The 23,106-nt window shown below is 47.3% G+C and overlaps 1 protein-coding gene across 4 annotated transcripts in view; it reads left to right on the forward strand.

The window, feature by feature from the left end:
• Positions 1-23,106, forward strand: part of DNAH9 (dynein axonemal heavy chain 9) — a 328,292-nt gene that overhangs the window by 150,034 nt on the left and 155,152 nt on the right. For 3 of the 4 annotated variants that reach the window (XM_068264551.1, XM_068264553.1, XM_068264552.1), the window contains exons 35-40: positions 177-285; positions 3,128-3,275; positions 12,775-12,949; positions 18,173-18,346; positions 19,007-19,214; positions 22,034-22,199. In XM_068264551.1, coding sequence (XP_068120652.1) covers positions 177-285; positions 3,128-3,275; positions 12,775-12,949; positions 18,173-18,346; positions 19,007-19,214; positions 22,034-22,199 — 980 coding nt within the window. Of the gene's footprint in view, positions 1-176; positions 286-3,127; positions 3,276-12,774; positions 12,950-18,172; positions 18,347-19,006; positions 19,215-20,750; positions 20,771-22,033; positions 22,200-23,106 lie in introns of those variants that run through there. The other variant, XM_068264554.1, reaches the window with a different exon arrangement.

Consider the following 23,106-nt stretch of genomic DNA (forward strand, 5'->3'; position numbering starts at 1 on the left):
ACCACCAGACCGTTTATCTTAGTGTCTCGGTGGGTGAGTGAGGTAGGGGGCTTGTGTCTCCTCATCTCCTTCCACGGAAGTGCTGACACCACAGTGCTCCTTGCTGCATTAATGAGGTTTGTACTCCACGTTCGGTGGGAAGTTAGTGACAAGTTTTTGTATCATGTTTTGTGCAGGTTTTGACCCTGGCCAGTAATGAACGTATACCACTGAATCCAACCATGAGACTGGTGTTTGAGATCAGCCACCTGCGCACTGCCACACCTGCCACTGTCTCCAGAGCAGGTATGTGTCTCCCCGATATCAGAAGGGGTTCATAGTCTGAGTATGTCTGTTCCATGTGTCAGTCGTCTTACCCACAATCCATTTCTACTGATGTCCTGCCACTATGTATATCCCAGTTCCTGCTCTCGTGCCACGCCTTCCACTCACCAGTCATCCTACCCACAATCCATTTCTACTGATGTCCTGACACTATTTATATCCCAGTTCCTGCTCTCATGCCACGCCCTCCACTCACCAGTCATCCTACCCACAATCCATTTCTACTGATGTCCTGCCACTATGTATATCCCAGTTCCTGCTCTCATGCCACGCCCTCCACTCACCAGTCATCCTACCCACAATCCATTTCTACTGATGTCCTGCCACTATGTATATCCCAGTTCCTGCTCTCGTGCCACGCCTTCCACTCACCAGTCATCCTACCCACAATCCATTTCTACTGATGTCCTGACACTATTTATATCCCAGTTCCTGCTCTCATGCCACGCCCTCCACTCACCAGTCATCCTACCCACAATCCATTTCTACTGATGTCCTGCCACTATGTATATCCCAGTTCCTGCTCTCATGCCACGCCCTCCACTCACCAGTCATCCTACCCACAATCCATTTCTACTGATGTCCTGCCACTATTTTTATCCCTCAAAACTTTGTAATGGACAGCACTCCCCAATGATGTAGATCGATGTGCCAGATCTTAGGTCCTGCAGCACTCAGGATCAGCTTGCAACGAAGAAGTGGAGATTGGCACCATCTGTTGTATTCAGCTCAATAAATTTATTATAAAGACATCTTGACAATACAAAACGACGTTTCGGAGGAGAAACCTCCTTTATCAAGTGACACTGACAGGAACTTGATAAAGGAGGTTTCTCCTCCGAAACGTCGTTTTGTATTGTCAAGATGTCTTTATAATAAATTTATTGAGCTGAATACAACAGATGGTGCCGATCTCCACTATTTTTATTCCAGTTCCTGCTCTTGTGCCACACCCTCCAGTCACCAGTCTTCATACCCACAATCCATTTCTACTGATGTCCTGCGACTATTTATATCCCAGTTCCTGCTCTTGTGCCACACCCTTTACTCACCAGTCATCCTACTCACAATACATTTGGCTGATGGCTGTAATGGTTAAGGGTTCTGCCTCTGACACGGGAGACCAGGGTTCGAATCTCGGCTCTGCCTGTTCAGTAAGCCAGCACCTATTCAGTAGGAGACCTTTGACAAGTCTCCCTTACACTGCTACTGCCAATAGAGCGCGCCCTAGTGGCTGCTGCTCTGCTCTGGCGCTTTGAGTCCGCAAGGAGAAAAGCGCAATATAAATGTTATTTGTCTTGTCTTGTCTTGTCTACATTTCTACTGATGTCCTGCCACTATTTATATCCCAGTTCCTGCTCTTGTGCCACACCCTCCACTCACCAGTCTTCATACCCACAATACATTTCTACTGATGTCCTGCCACTATTTATATCCCAGTTCCTGCTCTCGTGCCACACCCTCCTCTCACCAGTCATCCTACCCACAATCCGTCTCTACTGATGTCCTGCCACTATGTATATCCCAGTTCCTGCTCTCGTGCCACACCCTCCACTCACCAGTCTTCCTACCCACAATCCATTTCTACTGATGTCCTGCCACTATGTATATCCCAGTTCCTGCTCCTGTGCCACACCCTCCACTCACCAGTCATCCTACCCACAATACATTTATACTGATGTCCTGCCACTATTTATATCCCAGTTCCTGCTCTCGTGCCACACCCTCCACTCACCAGTCATCCTACCCACAATCCATTTCTACTGATGTCCTGCCACTATGTATATCCCAGTTCCTGCTCTCGTGCCACACCCTCCACTCACCAGTCATCCTACCCACAATCCATTTCTACGGATGTCCTGCCACCATTTATATCCCAGTTCCTGCTCTTGTGCCACACCCTCCACTCACCAGTCTTCCTACCCACAATCCATTTCTACTGATGTCCTGCCACTATTTATATCCCAGTTCCTGCTCTCGTGCCACACCCTCCACTCACCAGTCATCCTACCCACAATCCATTTCTACTGATATCCTGCCACTATTTATATCTCAGTTCCTGCTCTTGTGCCACACCCTCCACTCACCAGTCATCCTACCCACAATCCATTTCTACTGATGTCCTGCCACTATTTATATCCCAGTTCCTGCTCTTGTGCCACACCCTCCACTCACCAGTCTTCATACCCACAATACATTTCTACTGATGTCCTGCCACCATTTATATTACAGTCCACATTGTTGTCCCACGAACTCCACTCGACAGCTGTCTTACCCACAATCCATTTCCACTGAAGTCCTTTATCGCATGAAACCATCAGCCCTGTACCATACTCTATTGGTTTTATGCATGATCTAGTTTCAGAGCACTTAAATCCATGCCATGCCCCTGCCACCAGTTTAATACTCACCTCTCACAGCGCCCCTGTCTGCTTCGCTCTTCCGTTCCTCACCTCCATGCAGCCATGCCATGCCCCTCCCACTAGTTTTATACTTACCTCTCACAGCCCTCCTGCCCGCCTCGCTCTTCCATTCCTCACCTCCATGCAGCCATGCCATGCCCCTCCCACCAGTTTTATACTTGCCTCTCACAGCCCTCCTGCCCGCCTCGCTCTTCCATTCCTCACCTCCATGCAGCCTTGTCCTGATGGCTGCCCAGTACAGTGACGTCACATGACTTGCCAGGCATTATTCGTTGTTCTCATAGCAGCCAATCTGATGTATTGACGCTTTTGATGGAACAGTAGAAGGTATGATTGGTGTTTAAGAGATAATTATTATCTCTCTGATATTTGCCTTGTAGGCATCCTATACATCAACCCTGCGGATCTGGGATGGAACCCGCCAGTCACCAGCTGGATCGACAAGAGGGAGGTCCAATCAGAGAGAGCCAATCTGACCATTCTATTTGACAAGTACCTCCCCTTGTGCCTGGACACCCTGCGGAGCAGGTAGGCTGGCCTCTCCATTTCCTAAGCCCCTCCACCAGCACCAGGAATAATGTATTGTTAATTAGGGCTTCTGCTTGATGTCTGTCTCTCTTGTATTCCCACCTCTACATCCTCTGCATGATTGTCTCCTAGTTTGTGAAGTTACAGCATAGCCACAACCTCCAGCTTTGTATAATGGTGGCCACTTACACACAACCTTCTGTGTCTGCCTACAGTCCCTCTGTGATGACAGGGTTGGGGTTGGTTAGTAGGGTCTGGTTAAGACCAGCTTTGGCCAACCAGTGATGCAAGGCATGGGCACACATTTTATGAGGGTCTCTGGACACCCATTTTGCTAATATTTTTACAGGAATAACTGTGCTGTGTACATTGCAGTAAATTAGCCAGTACCCCCGCTAGATCTCACATGTTCGGATATCTCCGAAGAAGCAGAGGGGTCTGCGGAACATGTGAGATCTAGCAGGGGTACTGGCTAGGCTGTCAAACGGGGACTTTTGTGGTAAGCTTCCTCTTTTTCCTTTTTCCACCCTTTACACACTCCGGTGGTTTTACTCTCCATTTAGCCGGCATACAAATTTACTTGAGGGACACTGATAGGAGGACTGCTGTACTCTATATGAATGCATTTACTTTAAGACGAGTTTCCGTTATACTGTGCAATATTACATTTTATTTTGTGGCTGATGACCATTATTGTATGTGTCGTTTTTGCTGTGTCAGCAAGCTTGTATCCCTTGCTATGTGTTTTATTTGATTTTAAAGGGATAAGTCCCTAATAAACTTGTTCATATTTTGTTGGTACCTAGTGTATTACAATTTATTATTATCACTACTTGCTATATGGATGGCTTTTTCTTTTGTCTTGAGTTGTGACTACAATCATCTATGGCATCTTTTTATTTAATGTGGCTCATTTGCTGTTATTTATATTCTGAGATGATAGTCACATATGGGCATCCTACCATGTCCTCTGAGATGATCCGCAGATATTGATGTCTTCCCAGGTCCTCGAGATGATCCTCATATATCGACGTCTTCCCATGTCCTCTGAGATGATCCTCAGATAGGGATGTCTTCCTATGTCCTCTGAGATGATCCTCAGATATGGACCTCTTCCCATGTCGTCTGAGATGATCCTCAGATATGGATGTCTTCCCATGTCCTCTGAGATGATCCTCAGATATGGACGTCTTCCCATGTTCTCTGAGATGATCGTCAGATATGGACGTTTTCCTATGTCCTCTGAGTTGATACTCAGATATGGATGTCTTCCCATGTCCTCTGAGATGATCGTCAGATATGGGCGTCTTCCCATGTCCTCTGAGATGATCCTCAGATATGGACGTCTTCCCATGACCTCTGAGATGATCCTCATATATCGACGTCTTCCCATGTCCTCTGAGATGATCCTCAGATAGGGATGTCTTCCTATGTCCTCTGAGATGATCCTCAGATATGGACCTCTTCCCATGTCGTCTGAGATGATCCTCAGATATGGATGTCTTCCCATGTCCTCTGAGATGATCCTCAGATATGGACGTCTTCCCATGTTCTCTGAGATGATCGTCAGATATGGACGTTTTCCTATGTCCTCTGAGTTGATACTCAGATATGGATGCCTTCCCATGTCCTCTGAGATGATCGTCAGATATGGGCGTCTTCCCATGTCCTCTGAGATGATCCTCAGATATGGACGTCTTCCCATGTCCTCTGAGATGATCGTCAGATATAGACATTTTCCTATGTCCTCTGAGTTGATACTCAGATATGGATGTCTTCCCATGTCCTCTGAGATGATCGTCAGATATGGGCGTCTTCCCATGTCCTCTGAGATGATCCTCAGATATGGATGTCTTCCCATGTCCTCTGAGATGATCGTCAGATATGGGCGTCTTCCCATGTCCTCTGAGATGATCATCAGATATGGACGTCTTCCCATGTCCTCTGAGATGATCGTCAGATATAGACATTTTCCTATGTCCTCTGAGTTGATCCTCAGATATGGACGTCTTCACATGTCCTCTGAGATGATTGTCCGATATGGGCGTCTTCCCATGTCCTCTGAGATGATCCTCAGATATAGACGTCTTCGCATGACCTCTGAGATGATCATCCGATATGGGCGTCTTCCCATGTCCTCTGAGATGATCCTCAGATATGGACGTCTTCCTTTGACCTCTGAGATGATCCTCAGATATGGATGTCTTCCCATGTCCTCTGAGATGATCGTCCGATATGGGTGTCTTCCCATGTCCTCTGAGATGATCCTCAGATATGGACGTCTTCGCATGACCTCTGAGATGATCGTCCGATATGGGCGTCTTCCCATGTTCTCTGAGATGATCCTCAGATATGGACGTTTTCCTATGTCCTCTGAGTTGATCCTCAGATATGGATGTCTTCCCATGTCCTCTGAGATGATCGTCCGATATGGGTGTCTTCCCATGTCCTCTGAGATAATCGTCAGATATGGACGTCTTCCCATGTCCTCTGAGATGATCGTCAGATATGGACATTTTCCTATGTCCTCTGAGTTGATCCTCAGATATAGACGTCTTCCCATGTCCTCTGAGATGATTGTCCGATATGGGCGTCTTCCCATGTCCTCTGAGATGATCGTCAGATATGGACGTCTTCCCATGTTCTCTGAGATGATCGTCGGATATGGACGTCTTCCCATGTTCTCTGAGATGATCGTCGGATATGGACGTCTTCCCATGCATTCTAATATAATCCTCAGATATGGATGTCTTCCCATGTCCTCTGAAATGATCCTCAGATATGGATGTCTTCCCATGTCCTCTGAAATGATCCTCAGATATCGACGTCTTCCCAGGTCCTCGAGATGATCCTCAGATATGGATGTCTTCCCATGTCCTCTGAGATGATCGTCCGATATGGGCGTCTTCCCATGCCCTCTGAGATGATCCTCAGGTATGGACGTCTTCCTATGACCTCTGAGATGATCCTCAGATATGGACGTCTTCCCATGTTCTCTGAGATGATCGTCAGATATGGACGTTTTCCTATGTCCTCTGAGTTGATCCTCAGATATGGATGTCTTCCCATGTCCTCTGAGATGATTGTCCGATATGGGCGTCTTCCCATGTCCTCTGAGATGATCCTCAGATATGGACGTCTTCCCATGACCTCTGAGATGATCGTCCGATATGGGCGTCTTCCCATATCCTCTGAGATGATCCTCAGATATGGACGTCTTCCTTTGACCTCTGAGATGATCCTCAGATATGGACGTCTTCCTTTGACCTCTGAGATGATCCTCAGATATGGACGTCTCCCCATGTTCTCTGAGATGATCGTCAGATATGGACGTTTTCCTATGTCCTCTGAGTTGATCCTCAGATATGGATGTCTTCCCATGTCCTCTGAGATGATCGTCCGATATGGGCGTCTTCCCATGTCCTCTGAGATGATCGTCAGATATGGACATTTTCCTATGTCCTCTGAGTTGATCCTCAGATATGGACGTCTTCCCATGTCCTCTGAGATGATTGTCCGATATGGGCGTCTTCCCATGTCCTCTGAGATGATCGTCAGATATGGACGTCTTCCCATGTTCTCTGAGATGATCGTCGGATATGGACGTCTTCCCATGCATTCTAATATAATCCTCAGATATGGATGTCTTCCCATGTCCTCTGAAATGATCCTCAGATATGGATGTCTTCCCATGTCCTCTGAAATGATCCTCAGATATCGACGTCTTCCCAGGTCCTCGAGATGATCCTCAGATATGGATGTCTTCCCATGTCCTCTGAGATGATCGTCCGATATGGGCGTCTTCCCATGTCCTCTGAGATGATCCTCAGATATGGACGTCTTCCTATGACCTCTGAGATGATCCTCAGATATGGACGTCTTCCCATGTTCTCTGAGATGATCGTCAGATATGGACGTTTTCCTATGTCCTCTGAGTTGATCCTCAGATATGGATGTCTTCCCATGTCCTCTGAGATGATTGTCCGATATGGGCGTCTTCCCATGTCCTCTGAGATGATCCTCAGATATGGACGTCTTCCCATGACCTCTGAGATGATCGTCCGATATGGGCGTCTTCCCATATCCTCTGAGATGATCCTCAGATATGGACGTCTTCCTTTGACCTCTGAGATGATCCTCAGATATGGACGTCTTCCTTTGACCTCTGAGATGATCCTCAGATATGGACGTCTCCCCATGTTCTCTGAGATGATCGTCAGATATGGACGTTTTCCTATGTCCTCTGAGTTGATCCTCAGATATGGATGTCTTCCCATGTCCTCTGAGATGATCCTCAGATATGGACGTCTTCCCATGTTCTCTGAGATGATCGTCAGATATGGACGTTTTCCTATGTCCTCTGAGTTGATACTCAGATATGGATGTCTTCCCATGTCCTCTGAGATGATCGTCAGATATGGGCGTCTTCCCATGTCCTCTGAGATGATCATCAGATATGGACGTCTTCCCATGTCCTCTGAGATGATCGTCAGATATAGACATTTTCCTATGTCCTCTGAGTTGATCCTCAGATATGGACGTCTTCACATGTCCTCTGAGATGATTGTCCGATATGGGCGTCTTCCCATGTCCTCTGAGATGATCCTCAGATATGGACGTCTTCGCATGACCTCTGAGATGATCGTCCGATATGGGCGTCTTCCCATGTCCTCTGAGATGATCCTCAGATATGGACGTCTTCCTTTGACCTCTGAGATGATCCTCAGATATGGATGTCTTCCCATGTCCTCTGAGATGATCGTCCGATATGGGTGTCTTCCCATGTCCTCTGAGATGATCCTCAGATATGGACGTCTTCGCATGACCTCTGAGATGATCGTCCGATATGGGCGTCTTCCCATGTTCTCTGAGATGATCCTCAGATATGGACGTTTTCCTATGTCCTCTGAGTTGATCCTCAGATATGGATGTCTTCCCATGTCCTCTGAGATGATCGTCCGATATGGGTGTCTTCCCATGTCCTCTGAGATAATCGTCAGATATGGACGTCTTCCCATGTCCTCTGAGATGATCGTCAGATATGGACATTTTCCTATGTCCTCTGAGTTGATCCTCAGATATAGACGTCTTCCCATGTCCTCTGAGATGATTGTCCGATATGGCGTCTTCCCATGTCCTCTGAGATGATCGTCAGATATGGACGTCTTCCCATGTTCTCTGAGATGATCGTCGGATATGGACGTCTTCCCATGTTCTCTGAGATGATCGTCGGATATGGACGTCTTCCCATGCATTCTAATATAATCCTCAGATATGGATGTCTTCCCATGTCCTCTGAAATGATCCTCAGATATGGATGTCTTCCCATGTCCTCTGAAATGATCCTCAGATATCGACGTCTTCCCAGGTCCTCGAGATGATCCTCAGATATGGATGTCTTCCCATGTCCTCTGAGATGATCGTCCGATATGGGCGTCTTCCCATGCCCTCTGAGATGATCCTCAGGTATGGACGTCTTCCTATGACCTCTGAGATGATCCTCAGATATGGACGTCTTCCCATGTTCTCTGAGATGATCGTCAGATATGGACGTTTTCCTATGTCCTCTGAGTTGATCCTCAGATATGGATGTCTTCCCATGTCCTCTGAGATGATTGTCCGATATGGGCGTCTTCCCATGTCCTCTGAGATGATCCTCAGATATGGACGTCTTCCCATGACCTCTGAGATGATCGTCCGATATGGGCGTCTTCCCATATCCTCTGAGATGATCCTCAGATATGGACGTCTTCCTTTGACCTCTGAGATGATCCTCAGATATGGACGTCTTCCTTTGACCTCTGAGATGATCCTCAGATATGGACGTCTCCCCATGTTCTCTGAGATGATTGTCAGATATGGACGTTTTCCTATGTCCTCTGAGTTGATCCTCAGATATGGATGTCTTCCCATGTCCTCTGAGATGATCGTCCGATATGGGCGTCTTCCCATGTCCTCTGAGATGATCGTCAGATATGGACATTTTCCTATGTCCTCTGAGTTGATCCTCAGATATGGACGTCTTCCCATGTCCTCTGAGATGATTGTCCGATATGGGCGTCTTCCCATGTCCTCTGAGATGATCGTCAGATATGGACGTCTTCCCATGTTCTCTGAGATGATCGTCGGATATGGACGTCTTCCCATGCATTCTAATATAATCCTCAGATATGGATGTCTTCCCATGTCCTCTGAAATGATCCTCAGATATGGATGTCTTCCCATGTCCTCTGAAATGATCCTCAGATATCGACGTCTTCCCAGGTCCTCGAGATGATCCTCAGATATGGATGTCTTCCCATGTCCTCTGAGATGATCGTCCGATATGGGCGTCTTCCCATGTCCTCTGAGATGATCCTCAGATATGGACGTCTTCCTATGACCTCTGAGATGATCCTCAGATATGGACGTCTTCCCATGTTCTCTGAGATGATCGTCAGATATGGACGTTTTCCTATGTCCTCTGAGTTGATCCTCAGATATGGATGTCTTCCCATGTCCTCTGAGATGATTGTCCGATATGGGCGTCTTCCCATGTCCTCTGAGATGATCCTCAGATATGGACGTCTTCCCATGACCTCTGAGATGATCGTCCGATATGGGCGTCTTCCCATATCCTCTGAGATGATCCTCAGATATGGACGTCTTCCTTTGACCTCTGAGATGATCCTCAGATATGGACGTCTTCCTTTGACCTCTGAGATGATCCTCAGATATGGACGTCTCCCCATGTTCTCTGAGATGATCGTCAGATATGGACGTTTTCCTATGTCCTCTGAGTTGATCCTCAGATATGGATGTCTTCCCATGTCCTCTGAGATGATCGTCGGATATGGACGTCTTCCCATGCATTCTAATATAATCCTCAGATATGGATGTCTTCCCATGTCCTCTGAAATGATCCTCAGATATGGATGTCTTCCCATGTCCTCTGAAATGATCCTCAGATATGGATGTCTTCCCATGTCCTCTGAAATGATCCTCAGATATCGACGTCTTCCCAGGTCCTCGAGATGATCCTCAGATATGGATGTCTTCCCATGTCCTCTGAGATGATTGTCCGATATGGGCGTCTTCCCATGTCCTTTGAGATGATCCTCAGATATGGACGTCTTCCCATGTTCTCTGAGATGATCCTCAGATATGGACGTTTTCCTATGTCCTCTGAGTTGATCCTCAGATATGGATGTCTTCCCATGTCCTCTGAGATGATTGTCCGATATGGGCGTCTTCCCATGTCCTCTGAGATGATCCTCAGATATGGACATCTTCCCATGTTCTCTGAGATGATCGTCGGATATGGACGTCTTCCCATGCATTCTAATATAATCCTCAGATATGGATGTCTTCCCATGTCCTCTGAAATGATCCTCAGATATGGATGTCTTCCCATGTCCTCTGAAATGATCCTCAGATATCGACGTCTTCCCAGGTCCTCGAGATGATCCTCAGATATGGATGTCTTCCCATGTCCTCTGAGATGATCGTCCGATATGGACGTCTTCCCATGTCCTCTGAGATGATCGTCAGATATGGACATTTTCCTATGTCCTCTGAGTTGATCCTCAGATATGGACGTCTTCCCATGTCCTCTGAGATGATTGTCCGATATGGGCGTCTTCCCATGTCCTCTGAGATGATCGTCAGATATGGACGTCTTCCCATGTTCTCTGAGATGATCGTCGGATATGGACGTCTTCCCATGCATTCTAATATAATCCTCAGATATGGATGTCTTCCCATGTCCTCTGAAATGATCCTCAGATATGGATGTTTTCCCATGTCCTCTGAAATGATCCTCAGATATCGACGTCTTCCCAGGTCCTCGAGATGATCCTCAGATATGGATGTCTTCCCATGTCCTCTGAGATGATCGTCCGATATGGGCGTCTTCCCATGTCCTCTGAGATGATCCTCAGATATGGACGTCTTCCTATGACCTCTGAGATGATCCTCAGATATGGACGTCTTCCCATGTTCTCTGAGATGATCCTCAGATATGGACGTTTTCCTATGTCCTCTGAGATGATCCTCAGATATGGACGTCTTCCCATGTTCTCTGAGATGATCCTCAGATATGGACGTCTTCCCATGTCCTCTGAGTTGATCCTCAGATATGGACGTCTTCCCATGTCCTCTGAGATGATCGTCCGATATGGGCATCTTCCCATGTCCTCTGAAATGATCCTCAGATATGGACGTCTTCCCATGTTCTCTGAGATGATCGTCAGATATGGGCGTCTTCCCATGTCCTCTGAGATGATCGTCAGATATGGACGTCTTCCCATGTCCTCTGAGATGATCGTCAGATATGGACGTCTTCCCATGTCCTCTGAGATGATCGTCAGATATGGACGTTTTCCTATGTCCTCTGAGTTGATCCTCAGATATGGACGTCTTCCCATGTCCTCTGAGATGATCGTCCGATATGGGCATCTTCCCATGTCCTTTGAAATGATCCTCAGATATGGACGTCTTCCCATGTTCTCTGAGATGATCGTCAGATATGGACGTCTTCCCATGTCCTCTGAGATGATCATCAGATATGGACGTCTTTCCATGTCCTCTGAAATGATCGTCAGATATGGACGTCTTCCCATGTCCTCTGAGATGATCATCAGATATTGGCGTCTCCCCATGACCTCTGAGATGATCCTCAGATATGGACATCTTCTTATGTCCTCTGAGATGATCCTCAGATATGGACGTCTTCCCATGTTCTCTGAGATGATCCTCAGATATGGACGTCTTCCCATGTCTTCTGAGGTGAATGATAGCTGAACTGAGTGTGTCCCCTCCTACACTGCGCCCTGAGGCTGGAACCTCTCTCACCTCTGCCTCGGCCCGGCCCTGGCTCCAGTCTCCATTGAAGGTCTTTTTCCAGCTATATATTGACACTATTGTCCCATTTAGTAGTTGTGTGTGGCTGACTACTGCTTGTATCCTCATTTAAGTGCTGGTAGGTGTTACCACAATGTGTAGGCAGATCCTTGGACATGGGTGTAGTGTGTGTGACTGTCCACTGCTTGTATCCTCATGTAAGTGCAGGTAGGTGTTACCACAACGTGTAGGCAGATCCCAGGATATGTGTGTAGCCGTGTATGGCTGTCCACTGCTTGTATCCTCATGCTACCACAATGTGTAGGCAGATCCATGGACACGGATGTAGCATGTGTGGCTTTCCACTGCTTGTATTCCCATGTTACCACAACGTGTAGGCTGATCCTTGGACACGGGTGTAGAATGTGTGGCTTTCCACTGCTTGTATCCCCATGTTACCACAACGTGTAGGCAGATCCTTGGACACGGGTGTAGAATGTGTGGCTTTCCACTGCTTGTATTCCCATGTTACCACAACGTGTAGGCAGATCCTTAGACGCGGGTGTTGAATGTGTGGCTTTCCACTGCTTGTATCCTCATGTTACCACAACATGTAGGCAGATCCTTGGACATGGGGGTAGCGTGTGTACAATCCACATAAATCTCTCCTACTGAACAGGTTCAAGAAGATCATACCAATCCCGGAGCAGAGCATGGTGCAGATGTTGTGTTACCTCCTGGAATGTCTTCTGACCAAAGAGAACACCCCACCTGACTGCCCCAAGGAGCTGTATGAGCTCTACTTTGTGTTTGCTGCCGTCTGGGCCTTCGGTGGCGCCATGTTTCAAGATCAGGTGAGACCTATATCTTCTTTACTTCCTGAAATGTCATTGTTGGTGGGTGGTGTGTCCTGTGGCCATGTAGTGTCCAGACCCTGTGTCTTGTGTTGGTCTGGGTGTGTTCTGTGGCCTTGTAGTGTCCGGGATCTTGTGTCAGTGTGGTGTGTTCTGTGGCCTTGCAGTGTCCAGGATCTTGTGTCAGTGTTGAACATGAAGTAGAGTTACATAGCAGCTGTCCACCTTAGTCAGGGATCAGCAGGGAGGTTACAGGGGCACTGCTCTGAAAATCTTCCTTATGTCAGAAAAAAACCTGTCCAAGCATGCAGTAGATTTCCATCCGCAGTGCAGACGTGGTTAAGGGAGCTGTAGTGAGTAGGCAGTCTGAGGAAAGGCGTAAGAGGCATTTTACTTGCAAAAGGCTGGTTTTAACCTTTTTTCCTTCCCTCACAATAACAAGAGCCTTGGCATTTGCAAGCTTCTTAATATCGATTGAATGGTTTGGCTAGAGATTAAACCTAAGGCGCAGAATTTTAATGAGTGACCTTAGGCTGATCCGCGGGGAGGAACCAGAGCTGGGAATAGATGTTTCCGCCGATTGGTTTTCACCGTATAATCCGAGGTGAAGGGAAGGCTTTGATTTTCCGTACAGCTGTGCTTAGTGCATAATGTACAATGCTGAAACTCCCAGATTACACTTCACAAATGCTCTAATAGAGGAGGGGTGGAAAGGGGCAGTTACCCCAGGCCTGTTTTATAGTGGAGCTCATATCTCTCTCCAAGGTGGACTAGGAAGCCAAGAGAGCACATGTTTATAGTAGAGCTGATATCTCACTTCCTGGTGGTCTAGGAAGCCAGGAGACCACTTGTTTTATAGAGGCGCTCATACATCACTTCAGGGTGGTTTAGGAAGCCAGGAGTGTGAGGATATATGTGGTGATTATGATATGTACGGTAATATGCAGAACATGGGTACCTTTTTTTAATTAGTATCTAAGGTAGCCTCCATCTTGTTTGTTCACATGTGGGGGGCTATGAAAGATTGTAGTGTCGCCTGGAAATAGTACATTTGCATCTGAAGGTGAACAGTAGAGCAGGAACTGCTAATGTGATTGTCTGTATGTCAATGACACTACATTTGCATTCAGTTCCTCTGGATACAGGTAATTAGGTAACGACCCTCTATTCTGTCCTGGATCTCGCATTGCTTTGAACTTTGTGTATATGTAAACAAGCCAAAATACAAACAGATGAAATAAGTCTGGACAGTTGGAAGCTAACACAGGAATGTTTGAAGTTTACATATGACAGCCAGCTGGAATGTTGAAGAAGTTGGAAGCCTTACTCAAAAAGTCTTTTGATGTGTGTAAATATAATTTTACCGGTGGAAATTAGATCTATGGGGGAGATGAGAAATGTCTGGAAAGTTAGTTAAAACTAGTTCCTCCCCTTCCCAATGAAATTGCAGCCTCCAGGCATATCTCCCAGCATAAAAGGCAGGGCCAAATGCCTAAAAATCATCTTCTTCTCCTGAGGGTAGCGCATAGCTAGAGCTGATCCTGAGCGAATCAGAAAATTCGTGTCCCTCCACGGTTGGACATTTGCGCTGGTAAAAGTTCAATTTCTGTTTATTCCCGTTTTATTTTGTGCAACTTGTCTTGTGTATTTTTGTAACTTTTTTATTTTGTATTTTTTACTTTGTTTTTTGTAAATCTTGTGTATATATTATCTTCTGCATTTTTCCACTTTTTTTTGGAATATTAAATCGTTATTTAATAAGTTTGACTTCTGCTGTACTAAGCCAACGCTCATAGCCCAGAGAGACTGCAGTGTAATTTACGTTACTAGTCTAGTGCCTGATTGTGCCTTGCTACTGTACGATTGTAGTGTGTGTGTGTGTGTGTGTGTGTGTGTGTGTGTGTGTGTGTGTGTGTGTGTGTGTGTGTGTGTGTGTGTGTGTGTGTGTGTGTGTGTGTGTGTGTGTGTGTGTGTGTGTGTGTGTGTGTGTGTGTGTGTGTGTGTGTGTGTGTGTGTGTGTGTGTGTGTGTGTGCGTGGCGTTCCCGTATTCGGCCTAAAGGGCAAAGCTGACCCGAATACGAAAACGCAGACTGCGTGCAAATCACTCGACAGCAGAGTGGGAATCGCTGAATTGTCTAGCAGCAGCTAGTAGTGGCAGTGAGAAGTGCTTTGAGGGGCGACAGCCTTGCTGTAGCTTGAATAACAACACACACAATCGCTCACTACCAGTTCAGGCAATTTCCTACCTCTATCTGGCCAGCAGGCGCCAGTCAGCCAATCAGGTGTACGGTCATACACCCTGCTATACCGATCTAGCAGGATCTGCATAAATTAGCATTCAGGTGGGAGGCTTGGTTGGAAGTAATCGTTGATTACATCTTTTACAGGGACCGCCGCGTGTAGGCATCTCCCACACAGTCCCCTCCCTAATCACTCACCTGTCAACAGCATCCTGGAAGCTGCAAAACAAAAATTTAAAATCACAAACACTGGTTCGCACGACAGCCGGGGGCCCCAACCTCTCTCACTTGCTGGGGCCCCCAAACCACCATGCGATACCCAGAGGGAAATGTGGGCGAGCCCTGGCTCTCTCACCTCCAGGGACTTCACCCCCATCACCTCTAAACTGAATGCAAACTGCAACACACACAATTGCTCACTACCAGTTCAGGCAATTTCCTACCTCTATCTCGCCAGCAGGCGCCAGTCAGCCAATCAGGTGTACGGTCATACACCCTTTGCCTGCCATACCGATCTAGCAGGATCTGCATAAATTAGCATTCAGGTGGGAGGCTTGGTTGGAAGTAATCGTTGATTACATCTTTTACAGGGACCGCCGTGTGTAGGCATCTCCCACACAGTCCCCTCCCTAACCAGGGGTGAAGTCCCTGGAGGTGAGAGAGCCAGGGCTCGCCCACATTTCCCTCTGGGTATCGCATGGTGGTTTGGGGGCCCCAGCAAGTGAGAGAGGCTGGGGCCCCCGGCTGTCGTGCGAACCAGTGTTTGTGATTTTGTAGCTTGAATAAGGCTGCTCCCCTTTCGATCTGGTCAAACCCGCAGTCAGGAACCGTATCTGCAGGCTTGCGACGAGGCCGGTTCCTGACAAGGAGAACGCATGTTTATAGTGGATATGATATCTCAGTTCCCGGTGGTCTAGGAAGCCAGGAGGCCACTTGTGTATGGTAGAGCTCGTATTTTACTTCCTGGTGCTCTAGGAAGCCAGGAGAGCACATGTTTTATAATGGAGCTAATATCTCACTTCCTGGTGGTCTAGGAAGCCAGGAGACCACTTGTGTGTGGTGGAGCTCATATCTCACTCCCTGGTGGTCTAGAAACCCAGGAGACCACTTGTCTCTGGTGGATCTTGGAGACCACTTGTCTGTGGTGAAGCTCATATCTCACTCCCTGGTGGTCTAGAAACCCAGGAGACCACTTATCCATGGTGGAGTTTGTCACACGGCCCCTAGTGGCCAGACCGCAGAATGCCTTTCAATCGGTTTCAGCGCACAGACCGTGCAATCTGTGGTCGCAATTGGTGCGCAGAAACCGCTGGAATTTTGGCAGCAGAAGGACTAGAAGGGAGCTTTTGAATTACAGTAATACAATTTTCACACTATTTCAGGGTATAACTGCCACCACTCCTACAGAAGGGTAGGAGACCTCACTACACGGACCCTAATACCTGCAAATAAAATGGTTAAACACACTCTATTTTATCTAGCTATCAACAGTAGTAGCGACTCTTCAGAAGCTAGGGTTCTGTTTGTGCGGCTGAATAGCAGGGGTAGCTGAACAAATAAATTACTTTTTAGTCGTTTATTATAAATGCAATATAAATAATTAATATATACAGAAAATCATTAAAATCAACAATTATAGAGACATTAGTAGCACAGTATGAAAATAAAAATAGAGGAAGAAATAAACTGATACTTAAGCTCAGGTGAAAGCGTCCTTTTGGAAAAGAAATGCTAAGTCCTTGGTTTCAGAGTGGAGAACTCAGCGTCAAAGTCCAAACAAGCCGGATGCCAGCATGTCCTCAAGCTGGCAAGGATGTAATCGGGATGATGTTTCAAAGTTGAGGACATTGATTTTGGGTCCTCTCCCATTTTTGTAACCCTGACACAGTAGTAAGGAGTGAGAGTGGGAACCACACACCCCCTTAGAACATTAGATGAGCCCTCCCCCTTCTACTGGGAACCAAAAATCATATCTAACCGTATATGGGCTCTGTCTCACCTAACCGTACAGGTCAGGGCAGATTTAATAGCATTTTCAGGTCAGTCTGGATTTATCCAGCACAATGATACCAAACACCCCGGTGTTATCCCCAGTTTATTTTGTACCTGCCTAATTGACAGCCCATAACTCAGAATGTTCTGAAATCTTCTCAGTACCAGTGCCAGGCAAGGTCCGACACCCTCTGTGAGTTTGAAGGGCCTGACAGCCTTGCAACACAGGAAATATGACAAATATAGCAGTTTATGAATTATTTTATAAGTAACAGTTCAGCAGGAGTTTAAAGTTGCCAACTGAAGAGATTGCTGGTCCTTTGAACTCCTAAGCTCAATTCCTGCTGATAATGGTGCCAACTCGGCTACAGTAAGATCCGCCTGATGAGCTTCTGTCAACCCTGAGGTGTGAAAACTTGATTTAGGAGGGCCCTGAACACAGCTGGGTGCCTGGGCACTTCCTCTGAGAAAGCACCTGAAGGGCCCTGGCTATTTGGTATTAGGAAATCAAGCTGTCTTTTAAAAGAAGGAATGTCATTCTGACTTCTGCAGTGACTGTGCAGTCTAATCACGAAGCAATCAGAAAATCGACTGCGCAAATCTTCCCAATTCACCTGCGTTTCTCACGGCTGTTCCATGACAGAGCTCATATCTCACTCCCTGGTGGTCTAGAAACCCAGGAGATCATTTTTCTGTGGTGGAGCTCATATCTCATTCCCAAGTTAGTGGTCCAGGAAGCCAGGAGACCACTTGGTTATGCTGTATCTTGTTTTGTAGAGAAGCCTGTGTCCCCCTGTCGTGGCTCTAGGAGGGCAGCAGGTTTGCAAAGACTGAAGAGAACCACGAATATACAGCAATGTACTTTAATTCCAAGACATTGTGTATATACTGCTCTCTGAATAGCAGTTTAGCAGCAGTTTTCTAGGCGAGTCAGTTAATTGTTTTTCAGCTGTAGGCTGATGTCATTCTACTGTTCTGTTTTTTTTTCAGCTGGTGGACTACAGAGTGGAATTCAGCAAATGGTGGGTTACGGAATTCAAGACCATCAAGTTTCCCTCACAGGGCACCGTGTTTGACTATTACATCGACCCAGAGACCAAGAAGTTTGAGCCCTGGTCGAAACTCATTCCAAAGTTTGAGTTTGATCCAGAAATGCCTTTGCAGGTCAGTTCCCCTCGTCTCTTTCTCTCATTGTCATGAGTTTTCTCTCCCCGTTTCATAATTTATGTCATGTCCTTGTCTCCCACCCTGTTCTTCAGTAGTGTGTGGGTAATGGCACCCTAGCATGCTTATTACAGGCAATCATGATGCGTGAGGTAGATGTTGTTATATTAGGCCCCTCTCTATAAGAATGGATATGTGCCACTAATAATAGGAAACCTCTGAATCAGTAAAAAAAATGGAGACCAAGAACCAATGTAGTGTAGTTGGCAGGGAAATCTGACTAATCAAGGAAGTGGTGGTTACAGCTAAGGGAAGGCAGGTGGGGAGATTATAGTCATGTCTAAAATGAAGGTAGATAAGGTCACCTTGGTCAGATAGCTTCCACCCACTAGTGCTAAGGGAGTCGAGTTCAGTGTAACATTTTATCTAGGTGTGTTGTTGGAGTTCCCTTTAGTGTTTGTAGGAGGCTTAACTAAGTTAGTAGCAATTGGCACAACACACATCCCACTTGATACGGTACTGCAAAGTGTTTATTGCAGCCCCACTCCCCCTTCCTGGTTGGACTTGGTATTGCAGCCTTCGGTTCCCCCGTCACCCCCTTGTGTCCTCAGGCAGCTGGAGGTGGTGTCACCCTTCCTAATGTGTACGATGCTCTTGCAGGCTTGTTTGGTTCACACTACAGAGACCATCCGGGTGCGATACTTCATGGACAAGCTGCTGGAGAAGAGGCGGCCGGTCATGCTGGTGGGAAATGCTGGAACTGGAAAGTCTGTGCTGGTCGGGGAGAAGCTGTCCTCTCTGGAGCCTGACGAGTATCTCATCAAGAACGTCCCCTTCAACTACTACACCACCTCCGCTATGTTGCTAGGTGACTCCACCTATCTCCTCCATGCTGGTATCTCCTGGCAGGAGACTGCAGGGAAGGGTTAGTTAGTGGCAGTTAGCGGTTACACCACCTCCGCCATGTTACAAGGTGACTCCACCCATCTCCTCTATGCTGGTATCTTCTGGCAGGAGACTGCAGGGAAGGGTTAGTTAGTGGCAGTTAGTGGTTACACCACCTCTGCCATGTTACAAGGTGACTCCACCTATCTCCTCCATGCTGGTATCTCCTGGCAGGAGACTGCAGGGGAGGGTTAGTTAGTGGCAGTTAGTGGTTACACCACCTCTGCCATGTTACAAGGTGACTCCACCCATCTCCTTCATGCTGGTGCCTCCTGGCAGGAGACTGCAGGGGAGGGTTAGTTAGTGGCAGTTAGTGGTTACACCACCTCCGCCATGTTGCAAGGTGACTCCACCCATCTCCTCCATGCTGGTATCTTCTGGCAGGAGACTGCAGGGGAGGGTCAGTTAGTGGTGGCCAGTAGAATGGTGAAGCTGCCTGTTACAGCATGTTCCCCATGTTATTAGGTCCGCAATGTTACACAAACTTGCCGAAGGCGCCCAATAAAATAGTTGGCCATTATTTGTATAGGCACCTGTGGTCATTGGGTGTAACGCTAGCTGTGTACACTGGGTGGCAGTGTTGTGTCACACTGCTGATGGTATGAGAATTAGGTACTTATCCGTTAGCCGGGCGCATCCGGCAGGTGGCGCTAATTACTATTTCCCCTCCAGGCCAACATGGATAGTAGGGAAAGATGTAACTCTGGTGGAGTTTTGTCGCCACCTAGAGGATGCGCCCGGCTAACGGATAAGTACCGAGAATTATGTTGGCTGACACTGGGTGTTATACTGCTGTGTACACTTGATGGCAGTGTTGTGTCGCAGTGCTGCATGCTTCAGATGTCACGTTCTCTGTAATGATGAACAGAATGTTAATGTTCAGCTTGCTACTGAGCAGCATCCAAATGTCTCTGGCTGTGAGTAAAGACATTGCTGGGGACAGCAGCTTCCAGCCAGGCAAGCCCAAGTCTTTATATCTCTGATTCATAGCTCCTCACAGATGCTGGCACAGCGAGAGGTGCAGCCTTCTAACATGGGAGCTAGGGGGGTTCAACCAAATCTCTCTGCAAGCCCACACAGTAAATGCAAAGCAAAACTCTGGCTGCAGCAGCAGCAGTGAGACTCTGACATGGATCGGAATGTTGGCTAGAGCTTGAGGAGAAAGACTCTTCGCTGGGCAGGGAGACTGAGTGCAGTAGGAGAGTTTCTGAAATGGGTTGGAACACTAGCCAGGAATACTAGACGTAAGAGGGAGACTCCGGGGTAGGCCCAGATGGAGGAGGGAAGAGAGACTCCAGTATCCGGATTAGAAAGACCTCAGCGCTAGCTCCCTAAGGGGGGGGGGGGGGGGAGATTAACTGCAACCTAACTAGCTAAACCAGCAATTTATAAAAATAAGACTAAATGCGATAAAAATGTGGTGATAGCCTCCCCGAAGGAGGAAAAGTTCCAGCCCTCTTACAGAAGAGAAGTAATCTCGTAAGTAGAAGAAAGGGGCTTTGCACACCCCTTGGTAAAACTTAACTTTTAATTATAACAAGTTAAAAGGCATACTGTACATGTCCCATGCAACATAGGGAGAGGTACAAGGCTGGTGGGGAGGTCAAAGAGAAGAGAAGTAATCTGGCAGAACACTATTTTTCCACACATGTGAGTCCTATCAACAGACGGACTGCACACCTGCGTTCAGCGAGGCACCACGAGTCTGCACATATGGAATATGGGTGCCCAACTGGGGCGTGTTACAGAAACCTTTATTACTAAGCGATCTTCTGTCCGGTCATTCTGGAAATTTCCCAGAACGGCTGTCAGACTGAGACCAACAACCTCTGCAAAGATGGGCCACCTAGTAGATTCCTTGCCCATGAAATATGAAGAAAATACGGAAATGATAGATTTGAAGGGGACTGGAAGTTCATCTTCCTCTTGTAAAAGCCAGCTGTGTGATAAGGAGTTCACTTAACCCGGCAGAGTTCTAGAGGTGTTAACACCTCTGGAGTTTTGGAAACTGTAGCAGGAGGAGGAGTTCACTAAGGAGGGTGGCAACACTGGAGGGAAGGAGGGCTCTAAGGTAGTTAGGAACGTTCTATGTAACTACAGGAGAACTCTAGGGTGGGGAGGAGCTATAAGGTGGGTAGAAACAGTGGATAAGGGGGAGGAGGAGACTAAGGTGGGTGGGGCCACTATCTCATATAATCCTCCTCTGCTCCTTCATCTTTTCACATTAGCTGCTACCATTTTACTCCTCCACAGACCTGATACAAAGGCTTGGCCAAGCGAATGGAGTGTGATGTGATTGCAGGAATACTTCTATAGTGTGCAGCCAGAACAGATTGCTCCTCCCACCTGTGCCATACAGATGTAAAACCCTGAAACAATGTTATGGACAGCTTGTTACAGCAGACTCCACCCACTGCCCATCTCCTTCCTGTTATTTGTCACACTGGGACCCCCCTGAAGCTCCTTCCAGCTGTAACATTATAAAATAGACTCCGCCCACTCCCTGGGGAGAACCCTGCTATTTGTCACACTGTGCCCCTCCTGAAGTCCCCTCCACCTATCATTTCACAGAGCAGACTCCGCCCAGTCCCCACCCTCTCCCTGTTATTTGTCGCACTATGCTGAAGTCCCCTCCCCCTATCACTTTACACAGCAGACTCCGCCCACTGCCCGCCTGATTACATTTTCAGCTGGTGTGTGATCGCTCCACATAAACCCATCTCTATGTGTTTTCCTCCTTAGCCATCCTGGAGAAGCCGCTGGAGAAGAAGTCTGGGCGTAACTACGGCCCTCCCGGGACCAAGAAGCTCATCTACTTCATAGATGACATGAACATGCCGGAGGTGGACACGTATGGCACGGTGCAGCCGCACACGCTGATCCGGCAACACATGGACTATGGCCACTGGTAGGGATGTCACACTTCTCTCTCACTGGGGATTCTGGGTAATTGGCTATACTGCACAGCCACAACCCTGTCTATTCCAGTAAGGAAAGTCCAATACTGCCACCATACACATGTCCCTCGTTATAGCTCCTCCTCCTCTAAGCCCCTCCCTCTCTGGCATATAGAAGAGATGGAGTCCTGTCGGGAGGAAGGTGCTTGTTTCCTTTTCAGAGCCAATCAGATTTCTGTCATTCCTCCTTCTGCAATGACTTCTACTCCAGTGGCATTTTCACTGTGTATTACTTTTTTCCTGTGACAGTTTTCATTTTTACAGTAGGTAGTAGAAATCTGACAGACCTGTCAGGTTTTGGACTAGTCCATCTCCTCATGGGGGCATTTACTGAGTGGCGGTTGCTCAGTCCTGCTGCTAGAATAGTGGGTAAGTGAGTAGGGTGATTGGCTGTGGGGGGAGGGGTTATTGTGTGTTTGTAAAGAATAAAGGAAACACTAAGAATCCCCCATGAGGAGATGGAATGATCCAATACCTGTCAGATCTGTCAGGTTTTCGTAAACTAGGTGACAGTAACATAGGGAGAAGGTGATTTATAGTGCAGGAATGTCCCTCTTACATGTGCTTTTCTTATCTACATGTACTTTTCTGTAATAGTGGTCCTTTGGCACTGCTGGACCACCTGGCTTGTACCTCCTGTCCTCCCTCATGGCTTATTCTAGCAGGACTCACAGCTAGTTGTTTGCTCTGAAGGCTTACACTATTATCTGATGCTCTGTGAGAGCGCCCCTGCTGGCCAGGAGGTGGTATGGCAGAATTATGCAGAGGGGTGGGCGGTGATGTGTGGATATTTAGCGGCCCCTCCCTTACACTATTATCTGATGCTCTGTGAGAGTGGCCCCTGCTGGCCAGGAGGTG

The sequence above is a fragment of the Hyperolius riggenbachi genome, chromosome 12 (assembly GCF_040937935.1).
Source record: "Hyperolius riggenbachi isolate aHypRig1 chromosome 12, aHypRig1.pri, whole genome shotgun sequence".
NCBI classification, from domain to species: Eukaryota; Metazoa; Chordata; class Amphibia; order Anura; family Hyperoliidae; genus Hyperolius; species Hyperolius riggenbachi.